General features: G+C 40.3%; 1 protein-coding gene across 11 annotated transcripts in view; it reads left to right on the forward strand.

The window, feature by feature from the left end:
* TMEM164 (transmembrane protein 164) overlaps positions 1-20,533 on the forward strand; it is a 150,012-nt gene that overhangs the window by 65,996 nt on the left and 63,483 nt on the right. For all 11 annotated transcript variants that reach the window (XM_064482932.1, XM_064482935.1, XM_064482934.1 and 8 more), the window contains one exon: positions 15,959-16,025. In XM_064482932.1, the coding sequence (XP_064339002.1) occupies positions 15,959-16,025 (67 nt within the window). The remainder of the gene's footprint in view (positions 1-15,958; positions 16,026-20,533) is intronic.

The raw sequence follows: 20,533 nt of genomic DNA on the forward strand, positions 1-20,533 counted from the left end.
TTTCTTCTCAGCACTAGGGTTTATTTGCGGGCTTGTTACACCATCCCATCAATGTCTCTGTTGTGTTTGCCACCAGTTTCATACTTGTATTTACAACAGCTAGCAGACCAGATTTCTCTTCAACACTCTCCCCAGCCTATTAATTTACCTACACTTTTTTCATAGCTGATCTGAGCCATTTTTTCCTTCCAAATTAACTTAGAATGTTTTATCCTCTTATTTTGATTGGAATTACTTTAAACCTAAAATTGCATTAATGTCATTACCATATTGAGTCTCTCTATTCAGGAAAAGACAGTGTATTTATTTTCTTTCTTTCTTTCTTTCTTTCTTTCTTTCTTTCTTTCTTTCTTTCTTTCTTTGAAGTGTAGTTGATTTACAATGTTAGTTTTAGGTGTACAGCAAAGCAATTCAGTTTTATATATACATATACATGTATATATACATATACATGTATTTTCAGGTTCTGTTCCATTATAGCTTATTACAAGAAATTGGATATAGTTCCCCATGCTATACAGTAGGTCCTTGTTGTTTATCTATTTTATATGTAGTAGTGTTTGTCTGTTAATCCCTACCCCCTAATTTATCCCTCCCCCAGTATATTTGTTAATTTATTCACATTTTCTTGTATGTTCTTTAGCCATGTGTGTGGATTGTGTATCCCATGTATTTCTCATCAACATCATTCCTGGATGGTTTGTAGTTTCTGATAAATGATATCAGAAAATTTATTTATTACATTTTCAAACTAGTTATTATTGGTGTGTAAGAAAAATTTTGGTTTTACATGTTTATTTTATCTTGGCCACTATACTTCACACTTCTAGTAGTTTCTCAGTTTTTCCACTTGAATTAGTTTGGTAATTAATGGTATCAACACCCATATGATAACTTTATTTCTTTTTAAGTTGCAAAGCTTTTTTTCAAGCCTGATTGTATTGGCTGTACTGGATAGAACTTCCAGGACACTGTTAAATAATAGTGGTGTGGGCAGGAATTCTTGCCTTGTTTCTGATTTTAATGGAAATGATTTCAGTGCTTTCACTATTGACTGTGTCGGTTGTTGGTTTAGATTAGATGTCCTTTATAATGTGAAGAAATTATCTTATTCTTAAATTACCAAGTCCCCCACCCCCCACCCGCCCCTTTTAAAAATTAGGAATGGTTGTTGAATTTAGCTAATGCTTTTTGAGAATCTATTGAGAGGTTCATTGGGGTTTTCTCCTTTGACTTCCCCATTTGGCATGTTACATTAATAGATTTCCTAATAACCTTTGTTGGATTTCTAGTCAGCTTTCCTTTTCCTCTGCATACTTGGGAGAGGTTCAGGTTTGGCTTCCAAACAATGAATTTGATAGATTTTGCTCTTTGCCATCTCCAATGTGAAATGTAATTCTGCTGCTACGATATTTCTTTGTAATTCTCCCTTGCTTTGCTGAGCTCTCTTTTCACCCTCGTTTATCTTTCCTTTTCAATATGTTTTATTCCAGTGGCTTTCTATACCTGTTTCAGAGAGTCCATGTTTTCTTGTATTCTCTTGAGGATACAGTTTTCTAAAATACTTCTTCTGGTTCAGACACTAAATTTAGACTTTTGTGTTTACTCCAAGTCTTCAGAATGATCTGCATTTCCCTTCTGCTGCCAGAGGTTTTCATAGGAACCATGCTATCTTTTGGGTATGTTTATTCAAAATTGAAGGAAGGAAGATTTATTTATTATTTCTTAAAGACACAAGGTATGTGGATTTCCTTTGACTATCCTCATATCCTCTTAGATATTGGTTAGAACCCCTTCTGAGCTTGACTCCTGGTGGCCAGGTTGATGCACAGAGCTTTCCAGCCCACCTTCCAGAATTTAGCAGCTTCATCTTGTGGCTTCTGCTGAACCCATATGGAATCACTTACCCCTACTACTAGATTCTCTTGAAACTCTAAACATGTAAAATATGTAAACAACTACAACCTCCTATATGCATTGGCCCCTGAGTTTTACTTGTGAAGATTCCTACTCCCAGAAGGTAGTGTGACAGCACCAAAGCCATCCCTTCAGCCCTTCTGATTTATGAGAGGAGTCTGTGAATGGATATAGCCCAGTTTGGGGAGCTGTTGGTTTCTTTTGCAAGCAGTAGCCCTGTAGTGGATTCGTGGCTGTTCAGTTTGCTGATTACTAGATGAACTCCCCATTTCTAAGCCATGAGGCTGACAGTGGTGTAAGGACTCTGTCTTCCTATCTTGTTTCAGGTTTCTGCTGCACGACTTGGCCACAGATTGTTTTTTTCCTCATTTCAGCATTAGCTTTATTGTTAATGGAGATTTCTGTCAGATTCTCATAATAGGATGACCATCAGTCTAAGTTTTCAGTAATCTGGGGGGAGTTTTATCATTTTCTGTATCTTCGTAGGTATTTTAGTGGAAAGCTGGGAGAGTATGTGTTAGCGGCTGTTAAGCAAGTGCTATTTTAAACTAGAAATCCGGTATATATTTTGGTTTAGAGCAGAGGTCGGCAAACTTTCTCTGTACAGGAGGGGATACTAAATGTTTTGGATGTTGTAGGCCATATAATTTCTGTTTTAACTACGTAACTGTTGCTGTAGCATGAAAGCAATGGCAATACTGTATATATATGGATACATGTATATGTGTTTGTGTATATGTATATGTGTTTGGCTGTATTCCAGTAAAACTTTATTTACAGAAACAAGAGGATCAATTGAAAAAGTTGTGGAGATGGTGATGGTCGTTTAACATGGTGAATGGACTTAGTGCCACTGAACTATGTGCTTAAAAACAGTGAAGATCGTAAATTTTATGTTATGTGTATTTACCACACAAAGCGCCCCCCTCCAACCCAAACATAAGAGCAGGACCATATTTTGCTAACCCTGCATTTAGAGCTATTAAATCTAGCATCCTGAAAGAGAGGGGAGGATGGAAGAGGAAATTACATGTGTGCAGTAAGACAGGGACTTCATTAATAAGCTCAAAGACAGCGGGACAGATTTCTCAAGTATTTAAAAGGAATCCCATAGTTGGAGTGGGGCAAAGTTCTGGAAAGCTGCAGTTTGTCCTGGTGATATTATCCCATGCTCTTTTGGGATAGAGATAGATACACAGAGTTTATAGTCACACTTTTTGGCGTAAGGATCAGAGCAGGGATCTTTCTCCTCCTGAGGCTTGGGGACCCTCTGCAGCTGTCACGTGTGTTCGTATCAGATGTGACTTGAAAGCCAGCCAGTCCTTCCTTATTGGTGACTGGTGATGCTTTCTGTAGATGATCTGGTCTCTTCCCAAGGCTAGAAAATCCTGGCTTTTTAGTTATTAACCACAACAGGCTCACTGGATAAAAAGGAGCAGCCGCTGGTCTGAGTCAGCTGTTTCTGTACCTCCTTGCCAAGATTCTTGTGCCATCCGGACTTACTTGTCAGCTGGAGACCTGGGCTCTTGGCATCTGGAAACAGTGCTGCTCTCAGGGCCCCGAGCCATTTCTTTTAGTGGTGTGGGGAGGATACTCCTACTTCCAAGCTCCAGCCTAGGCAGCCCTCAGCTTTTCCAAGACCTGGGAAGTCTAACCGTCTGCTTGGGGAGGGGGAGAGGTCTCTGGTGTGTGTAATGTTGTTCTTGGAGAGTTAGCATATGAAAATCCATTTACGCGGTCCTCCCCCAGCTGAAGCGGAGGAAATCTAGGAGCTCTCCATTGCATCTGATAGGTGGGGCTGGTCCTGAAGAGCCACCAGTCCGGTGAACTACAGGTGTGGCCAGGAGCAGCCTTGGGCAGCACTGGGGAGTTCGGAGTTTCCTGCTCTCTGTTGGAATCTGTTCTCCAGGCTGAAGGAAGGTGTTGTCATCGCTTGGTAGCAAGTACTCACTACCCCGTCCCAGTCTCCGTGGATCCTGCCACCATAAAAGGCTCTGAGTGCTGGCAGCCTGTTAGTTTCCAGCTTGCTCTTTGGTGTCCTGGCTGCTGTTTTTAGAGGAGGATGAAATTCTTGGTTTCACAAGGGGCTGGGAGCCTCTTAGAGAATCTAGCCTGTTGGGACTCTCCTCTCTCTGAGCTGGGGTATTTTGAAGGAATAGGTGAAGGACAGGGAATGACTTAAGATTTCCCAGGCGTTTGTCTGTAATCACACAGCTTAGCTGCCTTGTGAACATCCACTGCTTAATGTCCGGTTATCCAAGTGTGTGCTTGCAAGGGTAAGGGTACTTAAGGGGAGCAAGTCACTGATCCGGGCAGTTTGAATGGCAGAGAGCTCTTCCCCCTACCCTACCCCAGGTAAGAAAAATATAGAGCTGAGATCTGGATTCCATCCTCTGCCTCAGGAAGTGTGGGGTACGGGGACCCCCAGCCCACCCACAACACTGAAGCCCTTAAATCTGCTCATTCTTATGTACACATGGAGAGGGGTGGATCTATGATGCAAGCAGGATTTGGTCGTGAGTATCTGCTGAGTCAGTCTAGACAGGCCTTTGAAGGAGATGAGAGGAAATTTCATCTGTGCTGCCAAGAGCAGAGGGTGCATTGCTGGATGGAGAAAGGGCTGTAGGCCGAATGTGAGCCAAGGTAGGTGAGGGAAGCATGGGGGTGCAAGAGGGGCCTGAGGACAGCCTGACGTGATCTCAGCATGGCGAGATTGATGCTTTTGGCCTTGGGGGCCACGTGATATTATGAGAGATCCGTAGCCCCATGACCCTCTCTTTTTCTAGATCCCATTTATTACACTCTGAAATTTTTAAACAGCAGGATCCTTCCCAGGGAGACTCATATCTCTCGGACTGTTCAAAGTTCATGAGACAGGCTCAGACTGAACCTGTTGTGTCAATGTCTCGGGTTAGTTTTACCATCTCAGCACCCCCTTTCCCAGTGCTCAACAGACCAGCTGCTCTGGAACCCCCAAAGGATCAGCCTTTCAGCATCTTCACCTCAGAGGTAGCTGCTTTTCAATTTAGCTTTGGACTCATTACTGAAAAGGGTGTTTGGGAGACTGCCTCTGACCTGAGCAGCTTCACTAAGACTGTTCTCTGCAGGGAAGAGGACGCCCTGTATATGAATGCTGAAGATTTCACAGGGAAAAAGACCAGGAACCTAGAAAATCCATAGTAAATAAGCGGCAATTCAAGGAGACAAGTTCCCTTTCATATGTGGATGCTATTCTGGTGCCTGCTGTCCTTGGAGCCCCTGGCAGGTTGCTGCCTTGCAACTGTACATATTGTTCCTTAATGCTTAGAAGAGGGAAGCTTTCTGACTGTTCACGGCTCTCCTCCCCTTCCATACACAGCAGAAGTGGCTTTCCTCCCCATGTATACAAATTCAATTTTGTTCTCTCCTGGGAGCTTTGACTTCTACAGTCTTGGCCCACAGTTTCTGACTCAGTATTGTCATTTCCCCAAATCTTCTCCTAGATGTCTCCCTCAAGGTTTTTGGAGCAGGAATGACTTTTTTTTTTTTTTTCTCCCTCTCTGGGCTGTTTTGCTTTCAACATGTGTTTGGATGTATATTATCTCAAGGTAAAAGTGAGGCTGGAGATATAGATGACTTTTCCCATCTGGGGAAGCATAACAAGGTGTTCTCAGCAGAGGAATGGAGAGTGATCATTTTGGGCCTCTTTATACTTTGTCAGCCCACTTTCCTTTTGGAAGCCAACTTCAGATTCTACTGTGCTAATTATTGGGCAAAAGTAATTCTGGCGGGGGAAAAAATAGATAAGGTTTGGGTAAGATCTGTAGGAGCTGTGCAGTGGATAGAGAAAAAGTAGAGATGTTTCATTTTCATTTTAAAGTAATCCATGGTTACTGTGAGGAAAATATCAAACATTACAGAAAACAATAAAGAAGAAAATAATAACTGATAATTGCTTGTTAATATGTTGATATACTTTCCTCCCAGTCCTCTGTGTGTATACACCCATTTTTCAAAACAAAATTGGGATTATTCTGTACATGCTACTTTGTAATTTATTAAAAGTTAATATGCCACGACTATTTCCCCATTGTCATTAAGTATTCTTCTAAACAAGATTTCTAATGAATGCATAGTATTTCATTGTTTGAACGAACATATATGATGCACCCTGCTATTCAACATTTGCTTTGTTGGATAGGTATGTTTCACGGAATCTTGAAGAGAGCGGTGGAAGTAGATAGCTTTAGGTTATAATTGTGGTTCTGCCACTTTTTTTTTAATTGAAGTATGGTTGATTTATAATGTTGTATTAGTTTCTGCTGTGCAGCACAGTGATTCATTTATACATTTGCATATTTTTTCATATTATTTTCCATTATTGGTTATTATAAGATATTGAATATAGTTCCTTGTGCTATACAGTAGGTCCTTATTGTTTATCTATTTTATGTATAGTAGTGTGTATCTGTTAATCTCAAACTCCTAATTTATCCCTTTCTTCCTTCCCCGTTGGTAACCATAGGTTTGTTTTTTATGTCTGTGAGTCTGTTTCTGTTTTGTACATAAGTTCATTTGTGTCATTTTTTTTTAGATTCCACATATAGGTGATATGATTGTCTTCGTCTGATTTATTTCACTCAGCATGATAATCTCTAGGTCCACCCATGTTCCTACAAATGGCATTATTTCATTCTTTTTTATGGCTGAGTAATACTAGTGTGGCATGTGTATGTATCTTCTTTATCCAATCCATCTTCTTCATCCACACTACGTCTTTATCCAATCATCTGTTGATGGACATTTAGGTTGCTTCCATGTCTTGGCTATGTAAATAGTGCTGCTATGAACATTAGGGTGCATGTATCTTTTTGATTTAGAGCTTCATCTGGATATATGCCCAGGAATGGGATTGCTGGATCATATGGCAAGTCTATTTTTAGTTTTTTGAGGAATCTTCATACTATTTTCCATAATGGCTGCACCAGACGGGTTCCCTTTTCTCCACACCCTCTCCAGAATTTATGGTTCATGAACTTTGTAATGATGACCATTCTGACTGGTGTGAGGTGATACCTCATTGTAGTATTGGTTTGCATTTCTCTGATAATTAGCAATACTGAGCATCTTTTCATGTGCCTATTGGCCATCTGTGTGTCTTCATTGGAGAAATGTCTGTTTAGGTCTTCTGCCCGTTTTTTGATTGGGTTGATTTTGTTGTTGTTATTGAGTTGTGTGAGCTCAGTTCTGCCACTTCTTGAGCCTTCTGAGCAAGGCTTAAAGTCTTAGCCTCTATTTCCTCATTTATCAAAGAAGGCTATGAATAGTAACTACTTCTTTGGTGGTGACAATAGATGAGAGATGATCCGTGTTAATCCCTTAGCATGAAACCTAACATAGACTAAGTAATCAATAAGTGTTAATAATATATAGCATTATCTTTGTCTTGACACTTCACCGTTTGTGTACTTTACTGTTAGAATTAGGATCCCAGGGAAGGACAATTGTTTTCATGCAGATAAGTAGAATTTCAGAATGAAAACTGCTTTTGGATAAGTAACCCCTTTTATTAGTTGAGCACCTTCCAGATGGGACCTTTGGTCAGCTTCCTGAAATTCACAGGAAGAAAGGTTTTAGAGTCTCTGCAGTTGGATGGCCCCATTTGGTCCAGAACAAGGAGATGGGAAAGCACCAGTTGCAACCAGAAAGTTATGCAACCAGAAAGTTATCTTCGTGCCCACAGGGAGAGCCAGCCAAGCCTTCCTGTTATACTTGTTTGTTTTTCTTTACTTGTTTTTTGTTTCCCAATTTTTATTCTGAAAATTTTCAAACATGTGGAAAAGTTAACAGGGCAGTGCACCAAACACTGGTATGACCTCCACCTAGATTCAGCGATTTTTGCCATGCATTCTGAGAAGTGAGTTAAAAGATGTAAGAGCCTAACTGCATTCCCTGCTACATGAGAGGCTTGTGCTGTGGGGCCTCCCACAGTGGGCAAAACATTTATAATCTCAGACCAAGGACTTATGGAAATAGAAGGTCAGAGTGGAAGGACCTTAGGTGCTGGGATGATGGAAATATATCTATTATTTTTATAATACAAATTACAGGAAGCAAATCTCAATGTAGTTCCTAAAAGGAAAAACGTAAATCCCGATGTCCATCAACATACACTATATAAATAACTTCTAATGTAGTCAACTGAATAATAATATACAGCAGTGAAAAACAGAATACATGTGCCAACATGGATAATTAGAGGAAAACATGTTGAATGAAACATAAATTGCAGAAGGATACACACACACACACACACACATATTTATATATAGTATATCATTTATTTAACAGGATAAACATGAAACAACAATGTATATGGCTTGTGGATATAGTCAAATGTACAAATGTATAAAAACATAGATACACAGGAAGAACTCCAACTCCTTCGGAATGAAGGTTCCACCTCATTAGGGAGTAGAGGAGATGAATGGTACTTAGGGAGGATACACAGGGCTTCAACTGAATCAGTAATGTTCAAATTTATTAAAGTGGGATAGTGGGCACAGAGATTTTTATTATATTATTTTTGTACTTTTCTGTATGTTGGAAAATTTTAATGTTAAAAAACTAGAGTGAAAAAGCTGTGTGTAAAGGCTTAGAATCTTGGATCGCTTATTTTGTAGGTGTAAAAGCTGAGACTGGGAGAGTTCAGTGTTTTGCTTCTCATGTATATTTTTGAATTTTATTTACGAAATCATACAGTAAAGTTGACTTTTTGGTGTACAGATCTGAGATCTTTTTTCATTTTTTATTGTGGTAAAATATACTTAACATAAAATGTAACATCTTAACCATTTTTAAGTGCATAGTTCAGTAGCATTAAGTACATTCACATTGTTTTGCAACCATCACCACCACTCATCTCCCAAAGTCTTTATTTTGCAAAAACTAAAACTCTGTACCCATTAAACAATAATTCCCATTACCTCCTATCCCCAGTCCCTAGCAACCATCATTCTACTTTCCGCCTTTATGTATGATTTTGACTACTCTAGATAGGTACCTCATATAAGTGGAATCATACAGTATTTATTCTTTTGTAACTGGCTTATTTCACTTAGCAGAATGTCCTCAAGATTCATCCACATTGTAACGTGTCAGAATTTCTTTTCTAAGACAGAATAATATTTCTTGTATGTATACACCACATTTTATTTATCCATTCATCTGTTGATGGACGCTTGGTTTGCTTCCATGTTTTAGCTATTGTAAATAATGGCTGCTGTGAACATGGCTGTAGAAATATCCCACAGAGACCCTGTTTTCACTTCTTTTTGGGTATATGCCAAGAAGTGGAATTGCTGGATCATGTAGTAACTCTATTTTTAATTATTTGAAAACCGGCCATACTGTTTTACACAGCAGCTGTGTACCATTTTACATTCCTACCAACAGTGTTGAAGAGTTCTAATTTGTCCATATCTTTGCCAACATTTGCTATTTTCTGTGTTTTTGATAGTAGCCATTCTAATGGTGTGAGATTATTATGATTTTGATTTGCATTTTATTTTCTACTTTCCCTTGTGATTTCTTCTTTGATCCATTGGTTGTTTAAGAATGTGTTACTTAGTTTTCACAAATTTGGGAATTTTCCCATTTTATAGTTGATGCCTGAACAGCATGTGTTTGTACTACATGAGTCCACTTATACATGAAATTTTTTCAATATATACTACAGTACTACACAATCTGGAGTTGGTTAAATCTGTGTATATGGAACTTCAGGTACAGAGGGCCAACTATAAGGTTATATGGGGATTTCCACTGTTTGGGGGTATTGACGCCCTTAACTGCCCCACCCCTGCAGTGTTCATGGGCCAACTGTGCTTCTGTTACTGATTAACTTTATCCTGTTATGGTTAGAGAAGATATTTTGTGTGATACCTAGTTTTTAGCATCTATTGAAACTTAGTTTGCCACCTAACATATGACCTATCCTGGAAAATGTTCCATGTGCACGTAAGAATGTGAATTCTGTTGTTGGGTAAGGTTTTCTTTACATGTTTGTTAGATCTAGTTGGTTTATTTTGTTGTTCAAGTCCTAATTTCTTTACTTTTGTCTATTTATTATTGACAGTGGAGTATTGAAATCTCCAGCTGTTATTGTAGAACTATCTATTTCTTCCTTCAATACGATCAGTTTTTGCTTCATATATTTTGATGGTCTGCTACTAGGTATGTAAATGTTTATAATTGTCATATCTTCTTGCTGTATTGAACTTTTTACTAGTATATAATATACTTCTTTATCTCTTTTAAGCTCTTGATTTATAGTTTGTTTTGTCTGATACAAATAGCCACCTCTGCTCTCTTAGTTGCCACTTGCATAGAATATCTTTTTCTATCCTTTCACTTTGAACCTTTTTGTGTTTTTGGCTCTAAAGTGAGTCTCTTGTAGACAGCATATATATAGTTGGATCATGTTTTTTTTTTTTTATCCATTCTGCTAGTCTCTGTCTTTCAATTGGATAGTTTAATCCATTTACATTTAAAGTAAATACTAATAAGGAGGGAGTTCTGTCATTTTGCTGTTTGTTTTCTATATACTTTGTAACTTTTGGTTACTCATTTCCTGCATTACTCTCCTTTTTTGTGTTTAATTGATTTTTTTGGTAGTGTAACAGTTTAATACTCTTATTATTTCCTTTCCTGTGTATTCTCCAACTATTTTCTTTGTGGTTATCATGGGGATTCCATTTAACATACTAAAGTTAAAATGTTTTAATTTGAATTTATATTAGCTTAATTTCAATAATATATGAAAACTCTACTCCTTTACAGTTTCATCTCCACCCCTTTGAGTTTGTTGATGTCACAAAATTACATCTTTATACATGTGTGCCCCCAAAATTAATCATTTTAAAATGCATTAGTCTCTTAAATTATGTAGAAAATAAAATGTGGAGTTACAAATGAAAGTTACAGTAACACTAGCCTTTAGACTAATAGTTGTATTTTTAAAAATGTACTAATCTCTTGAATCATGTAGAAAAAGTTGGGGTTACAAACTATTGTTACACTAATACTAGCTTTTATACTTGCCCAATATTTTCCCTTTACTGAGATCTTTATCTCTTCATGTGGTTTTTCGAGTTACTGTCTGGTGTCTTTTCATTTCAACCTGAAGGATTCCCTTTAGCAATTCTTACAACACAGGTCAAATCATAACAAACTCCCTCAGGTTTTGCTTTTCTGGAAATGTCTTAATTTCTCTATTTTGAAGAATAGTAGTGTTGGATACAGAATTCTTGGTTGACAGTGTTTTGTTTTGTTTTGTTCTCTCATTTTAGCACTTTAACTCACTGCCTTCTGGCCTTTAAAGCTTCTGATGAAAAATCAAATTACTCTATCAATGTGGGTCTATTTCTGGGTTATTCTGTTTCACTGATACGTCTTTTCTTGGCCAATAGTGCATTGTCTTGATTGCTGTAATTTTATATAGTAAGCCTAAAATCAGGTAGTCTGATTCTTTCATCTTCTACTTTTTCAAAATTATTTTAGCTGCTCTACTTTCTTTGCCCTTCCATATGCATTTTTGAGTCACTTCACCTATATCCACAAAATATCCTGCTGGGATTTTGCACAGACTTGCATTGAATCTATAGATCATTTTGGTGATAATTGACATCTTTCCTATATTGAGCCTTTCAATCCTTGAATATGATATGTCTTTCTCTTTATTTAGGTCTTTGATTTCTCTAATCAATATTTTTGCAGTTCTCAGCATACAGATTCTGTACATATTTTGTTAGATTTATACCTAAGTATTTTAGTTTTGGGGGGAGGTATTGTAAATAGTATATATTTTTAAAAAATTGGTTTCTGATTTTACACTGCTACAATGTAGAAATATTACTGATGTTTGTGTGTTGACCTTGAAATCCTGCAGTCATCCTAAAATCATGTGTTTTAGGAACTTTTTTTGTTGATTCCTTGAGATTTTCTGCACATGTAATAATTCTTTGCAAAAAGGGATAGTATTATATCCTTCTTTCCAATCTCTACTATTTTTGTTGCCTTATTGCACTGGCTAAGACTACCAGTATAATGTTGAATTGGAGTGCTGAGAGTGGGCATCCTTGTCTTGTTCCTGATATTAGTAGAGGGAGCATTCAGTCTTTCATCATTAAGTATGATTTTGAGTGTTGTATTTTTTAGATGTTCTTTATCAGGTTGAGGAATTTCCCTCCTATTGCTAGTTTGTTGATTTTTTTAAAAAATCGTGAATAGATGTTGAATTTTGACAAATGCCTTTTCTGTATCAATTGATATGAGCATACACTTTTTATTCTTTATATTGTTAATTTGGTAGAATTCATTAATTGAATTTCATACATTGAATCAACCAGGACAAATTCCACTTGGTCATAGAATCCTGTTCTTATTATTATTGCTGCAGTAGATTTGCTAAGATTTTATTGAGGATTTTTGTGTCTGTTCACAAGGGATAATTAGTTTAGTTTTTGCTTTCCTCCTCCTTTCCCCTCCCCCTCTCCCCTCCCCCACTCCTATCTAATTTTGGTGTCTGGGTAGTAATAGCCTCATAAAATGAGTTGAGAAATATTTTCTTCTGTTCTATTTTTCTGGACAAGATTATATAAATATTTGGTAGAATTGGTCACTGAAATCATCTGCATTTTATTTAGAAGGTTTTAACTGCCAATTCTTTTTTTAAACTGAGATATAATTGATGTATAACATTATATTAGTTTCAGGTGTATAACATAATGATTTGATATTTGTATATGTTGTGAAATGATCACCACAGTAACACTGGTAACCCTTGCCATATTGCCCCAGGTTCCTACCAACTGAGCTAACTTAGCAGAGTATCCTACACAGAAATAAACAAGCTGACAAAATATTTGTGACAATGGTAATGGCCAAGTCTTCGAGCCAGCATGAAGAAGATGTATGAGCTTGACTAACTGACCTGGAGTCCATCTCCAAGCTCTACTCTTTGGTTCTGGCCTTCAGTCTGTCCTTTTGTTCTCTCTGCACCTCTTTTCACACTTGGAATTTTTAAAACAGTTTGACTTTCCCACATGATTCATGATCCCCATCCCCTTTTAATCTTGTGGCTTTTAGGTGAGCTCTTCACCATTTATTTAAGAAACATGTGTTTGAGTCTTATTATATGCCATGTACTGTTCTAAGCACTTTATACGTATCAAGTCCTTATAATAATTCTGTGAGTTGGTACTATTACTGTTCTCATTGTACAGAGGAGGGAATTCTCACTGGACTTTCTAGTGGCTAATTTTCCATTTCCAATACCCAATAGAAATCTGAGTGGCAGGCTGCAGAGGGTATAAAGCAAAAAAAAAAAAAAAAAAAAAAAGCTTTGCCTCTGGTGTGGTCATTTACCTGCTGGCCTGTGCCCTGGGTCTGTAGAGGGCAGTGCAGCGGTGTAATTGGGGCAGTTTTACCACCAAACACACAAGGGGTTCCATTGCTCTTAGGTATGACTTTTCCTGCCCCGTGGGCATTCCAGAACATTTTTCCTACCTGGTCTGCTGTCTCACACACACACACACACACACACACACAGAGAGAGAGAGAGAGAGAGAGAAGATGTGTAATGTTCATGTCTTAGATTTGAAGTGCAGGGTACAGTGGCAAAAACATAGGCTTAAAACTTGGTGAGCCCTGAGTGTGACTTCTCCCTCTTTCACTCATTATCTCTTTGATCTTGGGCAAGTCACTTAATCACTTAGTGCTTTGATTTTCTCAGTTCTGAAATTGAAGAAGGTGATATTGATTATAATAAAAACTGAGGATTAAATGAGATGATGCATTTGACTACTTCACCCAGTGATTGGCCCATGGAAGTGCTCGATGTATGTCAGATGTTTTTGTAATTATTGATATGCAAGGCTTTTTTATATATTAAGGATAATTCACCCTTTGGGATATATGCAACTTGTGGAACTGAGTTTTGAGGACCTAGAACAAAGCTTGTCTTTGTCTTGGAATTTCGTAGTCATTTTGAAACTTGATGTTGGTTTTAGCTTCCTTTTCTTTGGCCTTCCATAGACTTTTGGGATCAGTTCCATCACCCTCAAGATTTAACTTTTGGTACCTAAATATTTACTTGGCCTTGTGTAAATGCCAGCATTCTTTTAAGGCCAATGGCAAAGCCTGGCACTAGAGTTCGGCTTTACCTGGGCCGGTGGTGAGATTGTTTTCCTCTCCCAGGGTGAGTGTTTAGGCTGTGGCTGTCATGTAGGAGGGTTCAGGGGCAGAGTTAGGCCACATTCTACCTCATTGCAGGCCTAGAATGGCTGTTAATGACCCTTGATCCAGGTATTGAGGCTTGAGCCAGGATTTTCAACCATCAGTTTCTCAGAGCATGGGATGCCCCCTAGAACGACCCTGTTGTAAAAGCATAGCAGCCTGGCCAACCCAGACAAGCAGGAGTGAAATTGCAATGGTGTGCCTCTACCCTTTTATGGATGGAGCTAAGCCCTGTTAAATTGGAGGATTGGTGGCCCAACCTGGCCTAAGAGCATCCTCCCCTCAGTCATCCTCTGAAAGCTCATTAAGCTTGGGAAGGGGATGAAGGAGGTGGTATAAGAGTTTGGGGCTGGAGTCAGATAAACCTGGGTTTGCATCTTGGCTCTACTACTGTCCTATATGTGGTGTTGATGAGTCACTTTACTTCTGAACCCGGTTTCCTCATGCACAAAATGGAAAAAATAAAGGTACCCATCTCATAAGATTGCAGTAAAAATTCAGCAAGAGAGTTTACGTAAAGCAGTTAATTTGATATTTGCCTGGAATACGTTAAGTATTCCAGGCAAATATCATCACAGCATTGGTAACAACGAGCAGTGATAAGAAGCAACCTGGCGGAAATGAAGAGCAGTCTTGGGGCTTCTGTGCTGTTCTCTTGAGGCTCCTTCTAACAAGGGCTGTTAGTCTTAGGCACACGTCTGTGAGCCCAGGAGAGGAGCTAAAGTTCGAGGGGGTCTTCTTCTAGGTTCCAGTCAGGGCATAGGAGAGATCCTGGTATGGCTGGGCTGCATGTGAGTGTGTGTAAGAGAGACAGCTCAAGGGTGAGCCAGCTAGTGTCTTAAGGTCTAAAAGCCATGTTGGCTGAGTGCTGGTTGTACGTGACCCATCAAATTAGCTTTTCTCTGGGAAGAACAGACTGTCATTCCTTGCTTCTTCGTCAATAGTAAAGGACCATTTGCCTTGAATGATGGAGGAAGCTGCTCAAATCCATCCCCATAGCTCGCAAAAGCAGAGTTTGTTCTTGATTTGCTTGTTCTAGACTTATAAAGGATTCCTAGCATGTGTTTTAATAAGTCTGGTATTGGGAAACAGTATCACTACCCAAGGCTGAGCAGCAGTGGTTTTCTTCTTCCTCTTTTTTTCCCCCTTTTTCTTTTTTGTTTTGCTTTAAAAGTCACAGAACTCAGTATGCAAAATAGATCAAAGAAAGCTTGGACGGCTGTCACTTCTGCCCTCCCCACCTCCCACAGCAGCCCCTGAAGGTATTTCTAAGAAAGTGGGGGAGTGAGTCTGCAAAACACTGCAGTTGGCTCCTTAGGTTGTACAAGCTAACCTTTTTATGCCCAGGTCTCTGTGTGGGGAAGAGCATTGGGTACATCAGCAGCCATGTTCTAAGAAACAGGTCCCTACTGTAATAACCCAGCACCTGGCTGCCGCCTGAGCTGCAGCAGTTGGAGCTGAGATTGGGACTGAGCAAATGTTTAGGGAGCCCAGATCTCATTATGCAATGAAGTGTTGTAAGCAAAGCGTGTTCACAAAGTGGGGGATTTTGAGGCAGTGGTGGTGCTCTTCAGAACATTTCGGTTAATGCAAAATATGCTGCTTTTAATGTATTATGCATGTGTGCCAACTCTGGCGCCGTTTTACACAGACAGCCACTTGTTTCCACGCTCTCCCATCTGGCATGGCATAACCTGACACATTTTTGTCTGCCTTTGCATCAGAGTCAGAGTATGACCTGCACTGTATCTTTTTGCCTCTCCAGGCTACAGATGCACATGTTGAATGGAGCTCTCCTGGCCCTGCTGTTTCCTGTGGTAAATACGCGGCTGGTAAGTAGCCTCTTTTAGGAATGTACCAGCAACATACAAAACTGTATTTGCTCAGGGGGAGGGTATAGCTTGGTGGTAGAGTGTGTGCTTAGCATGCATGAGGTCCTAGGTTTAATCCCTAGTACCTCCATTAAAAAAAATTAAAAAACAGTATTCGCGCGCCTCTATATTATCCAGTGCTTATCTTCATCCTTAGCTCATGTGCCCAAGTGAGTTTTTATTTATTTATAATTTTTTATTTATTATTTTTATTACAATATAGTTGATTTACAATATTATATTAGTTTCAAGTATACAACATAGTAATTCGATATTTTAATAGATTGAATCCATTTAAAGTTATTATAAAATGTTGGCTCTATTCCCTGTGCTATATAATATATCCTTGTAACTTACTTTATACACAGTAGTTTGTACCTCTTAATTCCCTACCCCCCCATGTGAGTTTAATATCTACATATTTAGTGTTGAGGTTTGATGCAGGCCTGTTTCAATGCAGTGGAGCTTGATGGGGGTGAGAGTATTTTGTGGAACCCTGGGGCTTTAATAAGGGTCTAGGCCAGAACCAGAACAGACCACAAAAATCTACAGAAGCTCTTGGAAGGGTTTGTTGGATTGCAGGGGGGTGGGGGACCTCTCCCATTAGACAGACGTTTCTGAGTGTTCTAAGGGCCTCTGGTGTAGACCAAGCCACATTGGTCCAGAATAATCTGCTGGGGAGCATCAAAGCCTGCCTGCTTTGCCAAGGGCCCCTTTGGGCAAGAAATAGATTTTTTCCCCATTCCCCCAAACCCACAGGGCAGTCTGGCCCACACCCACCCCGTAGTGGCTGGCAGGTAGAATCCCACTGTGGCTGGCAGGCCTTGGGTGATGAACCAGCACAGAGAGAAGCAGGGGCCTCAGGGCTGGGATGGCAGGGCCCTGTCGTCTTGCTTCCACATGTGGAGCTGTGGAGGGATTAGCAGACCACGTTGGAAAGCTCAGGGACGGGGAGGGCATAGCTCAAGTGGTAGAGCACATGCTTAGCATGCACAAGGTCCTGGGTTCAATCCTCAGTAGCTTCTCTAGAAATAAATAAACCCAATTACCTCCTCCCCACAAAAAAAAAGAAAAAAAAAAAGAAATCACCTATAAAATCCTTCCTACTGCTTTCAGTTTTCATGACTTAAATTTGCCTCATGCATTAATATCGTAGTTTAAATCTCAAAATGATAATCTTTCCTCTTTGGACAGTATTTTATGGTTTACAAGGTCTTTCCACATAACAGTTGTGAGAGGCAGATACTATGTTGTGTAAGGGCAAGTATTATGGCCTCTTGTTACAGAGGAGGATACTGACGTTCAGGGAGTCATGTGAATTCTAAGTGACAGAGTTAGGAGTGGAGCCCAAGCTTCCAGATCCTACAACCACAACTACACTTCACTCTTTCTAAAGATTTAGTCACTGCTTCTGCACAAATGCTCATGTATACACTTTTGATTGTTTTACTAGATGCGTCAGTAGATGTTGAAGGAAAAAGCATTCACCTAAACAGTGATTTCGAACCCTCAGTATGTTCCAGGCTCAGTTAAGGGTACTTTACAAAAACAAACTGTTGAACAAAAAAAATGGGAAAACAAAACACAATACAACACAACACAGGTGCCCTGACCCCATCCTTGGAGGGTCTGAGTTCTTGATCTGTGATGCAGCCTGGGCATAGTGTTTTAAAAAGTACCTTCTAATGTGGAGCCGCAGTTGAGAACCACTAATTTTATGCAATGGTTCTGAAACTGAACGTCCACAGCAATCACCTGAGGGAATGGCTAAAAACTGATGCTGACCCCATCCGCAGAAGGTCTGATTGAGAGGACCTACCATGATGACAGGAAATGAAGATTTATAACAAGCCCCCAAGTGATGCCGATTGCAGAGTCCACTTAGACCACTCTCGGAGAATCAGTGTCCTAAGTGCTCATAATAAAAAATTATTCCAAATGTGTAACTCAGAGTGTAGTCCCAGGACTAACATTGCATGGGTGGAGCTTGTTAGAAATGCAGAATTGCAGGCTCTACCTCGCATCAGGACCTACTGCATCAGGATATGCATTTTTACAGGATCCCCAGGGACTTATCTGGCCCAGCCCCTTTCTTCCAAGGAGTCCAAAGCACCTCATAGCTAGACCTTGTGAGCTCCTGCGGAGGGGAATGCTGGGTAGAGCACGTAGAGGTGAGGTCAGTGGTGTCCTGTGAGCTGGGGTCAGGGAGCTCAGGCAGCTGACAGGAAGCTTGGCTCTCACTTCTACAACCCCCCCCCCCCCCATTATTTGACTTAACTGACTGCACCTGGTGAGCTGTAGAATCAGAACTGCCTTGGTCTCAGAGCTATAGGTGATAACACCCAAAAACGGTGCAAGTCCAACGAATTGAAAACATGTTCCTTACTGGGAGGTGGAGCAGTGCTGGGGCCCAAGTTCCTCCCTGCCTGTAGAGGTAACTGTAAGGCAGAGGAATGGATCCAAAGCCATCTTATCCCATCTTTCTGGTCACCCTGTTACTGTTTTCTCCGGAGATCCGAGAGGTCAAGCGGAGAGGAAACTGCTTGCTTTCTCCATTTTCCGCAGTTCTCTCTGATTCCAGGATGAGGTGGCACACCAGAAAATTTCCCCCTGGGCTCACAGAGTTAGTGATCTGAATTTGAGTGCTTCCAGCCCATAGCTCTGGCCAAGCGGTCTCTGCCATCAGTTGAGGTGGATATGGTTCCTCTAAACAGGTCGCCTGCGTCTCTCTTCCTAGTGGGACCTGCTCCCCAGGGAAAGCCAAATTGTCTTCTCCTTACAGGACCACTGAGCATAAACAGATGTTATAATTCCTTCCTATTGTGCAAACTTGATAATAAAGGCCCCCAAAGGCCCATTCACATACCTGAAGTCACTTAAAAAGCTGGCGGCGAAGTTTTCTTTTAATTAGTTCTCTGTTACACGAAAGCTATAGACCTTGTTCCCTAAGCCCTTGTCCCGTCTCCAGCAACAGCAGCCCCAGCTGCCACTTCCTGAGCGCTGTGCGCTCAGTACTGTGCTAAGTGCTTTACGTGGCTGATATTTATTTAATCCTCACAATAAACTTATGAGGCAAGGTGGTGTTATTCTCCCCAAGATCAAGGTGCCCGCAGGGCTGGTTCCCTTTGAATCCTCTCTCCTGGGCCTGCAGGTGGCCATCCGCTTGCTGCCTCTTCATGTGGACTTTTCTCTGGGCACGCACTTCCCACCTCTCTGTGGATCCAAATTTCCTCTTCTTGAAGGGACACCAGTCAGATTGGATTAGAGCCCACCCTGTTGGCCTCATTTTAACTTAATCACCCTTTAAAAGCCCTGATCTCTAAATACAGTCCCATTCTGAGGTACTAGGGCTTCAACATGAATTTGGGGGCCGGGGGGACACAATTCAACCCTTACAGCTTTACTGATCTGTAAGAAAATATGTTTCTCGCTCCTTCCGCTTTTCTCTCTTCTCCCCTTCCCTTCCCCTCCCCTCCCCCTTCTCCCTCCTTTCCTTCCTTCCTTCTTCCCTTTTCCTCCTCTTCCTGTCTTCCCCTCTCCAGTGGCAGATTTGCTATTACATTTGTTATGACACCTGTATTTTCCAAATAAATGTCAAGCTATAGCCAGCCCGCTTACCATAATGTCCAAGTAACTTTCCTTAACGTGGAAACTTCTTTGATGAGCTCTCTCTTAACTGGCAATTCCAGTCACTCTGGTAAATAATCTTGATGCTCTTTTTCTAAAATGAAGCTGATAAAAGCTCAGGGTGGTGGCTCCATTTGTTTCTGTCTTGACAACTGGCTTTGATCTGGTTATTTTAAATGGTTGGGACCCCTCCTAGGCTACCTTGGCCTTCAGGATTTATTGTTCTGTAACCCCTTATTTGAGCTCAGATTTTGACTTAAAATAAGACACAGGAAGGTAGGCAACTCTTTAAGCCTGATGATCCAATTAGGCAGGAAGTCAACTTTTCGCCTTCTCCTTTGCCCTCTTTTCCTTCTTGGCCCTTGATCTTTTTAATCCTTTTTTCTTCTCATTAGCAATAATGAGGAAACAAAACAAAGTGAATTAATTAGTGTGTATGCCAGTACCACAGACATACATACACTCACATATATAAAGATAGAGAGGGAGCTGGAGGAAGTTGCCACAGTCAGTTAAAGGATTTGGGGTCATCACTGAATTTCCATGTACTATCGTGTCTGGCCTATGCCTCATTGACACTGGGGTTTGCAGACCAACTAGAGAATGCCCAGGTCCCAGTTCCTCCTTATTCTCCATCTTAGAAGCTGACGCCTTAGAAGAAGGAATGGGTATTCCAGTGGCCCATATTACAAGTAAGTGCTCTTTGCCACCAGGATTCTAGAGTAGGTCTCTTTCTGGCTTCAGATGAGGTGCCTTAAGGGCGATTTCTCCTTTGTTTCTTGCAGGGAAGGAGGGGAAATGCATCATGGAACTATTGACTATTAGATATGTGGAGAGCTGAA

This window comes from Camelus dromedarius, chromosome X (genome assembly GCF_036321535.1).
Source record: "Camelus dromedarius isolate mCamDro1 chromosome X, mCamDro1.pat, whole genome shotgun sequence".
Classification (NCBI taxonomy): Eukaryota; Metazoa; Chordata; class Mammalia; order Artiodactyla; family Camelidae; genus Camelus; species Camelus dromedarius.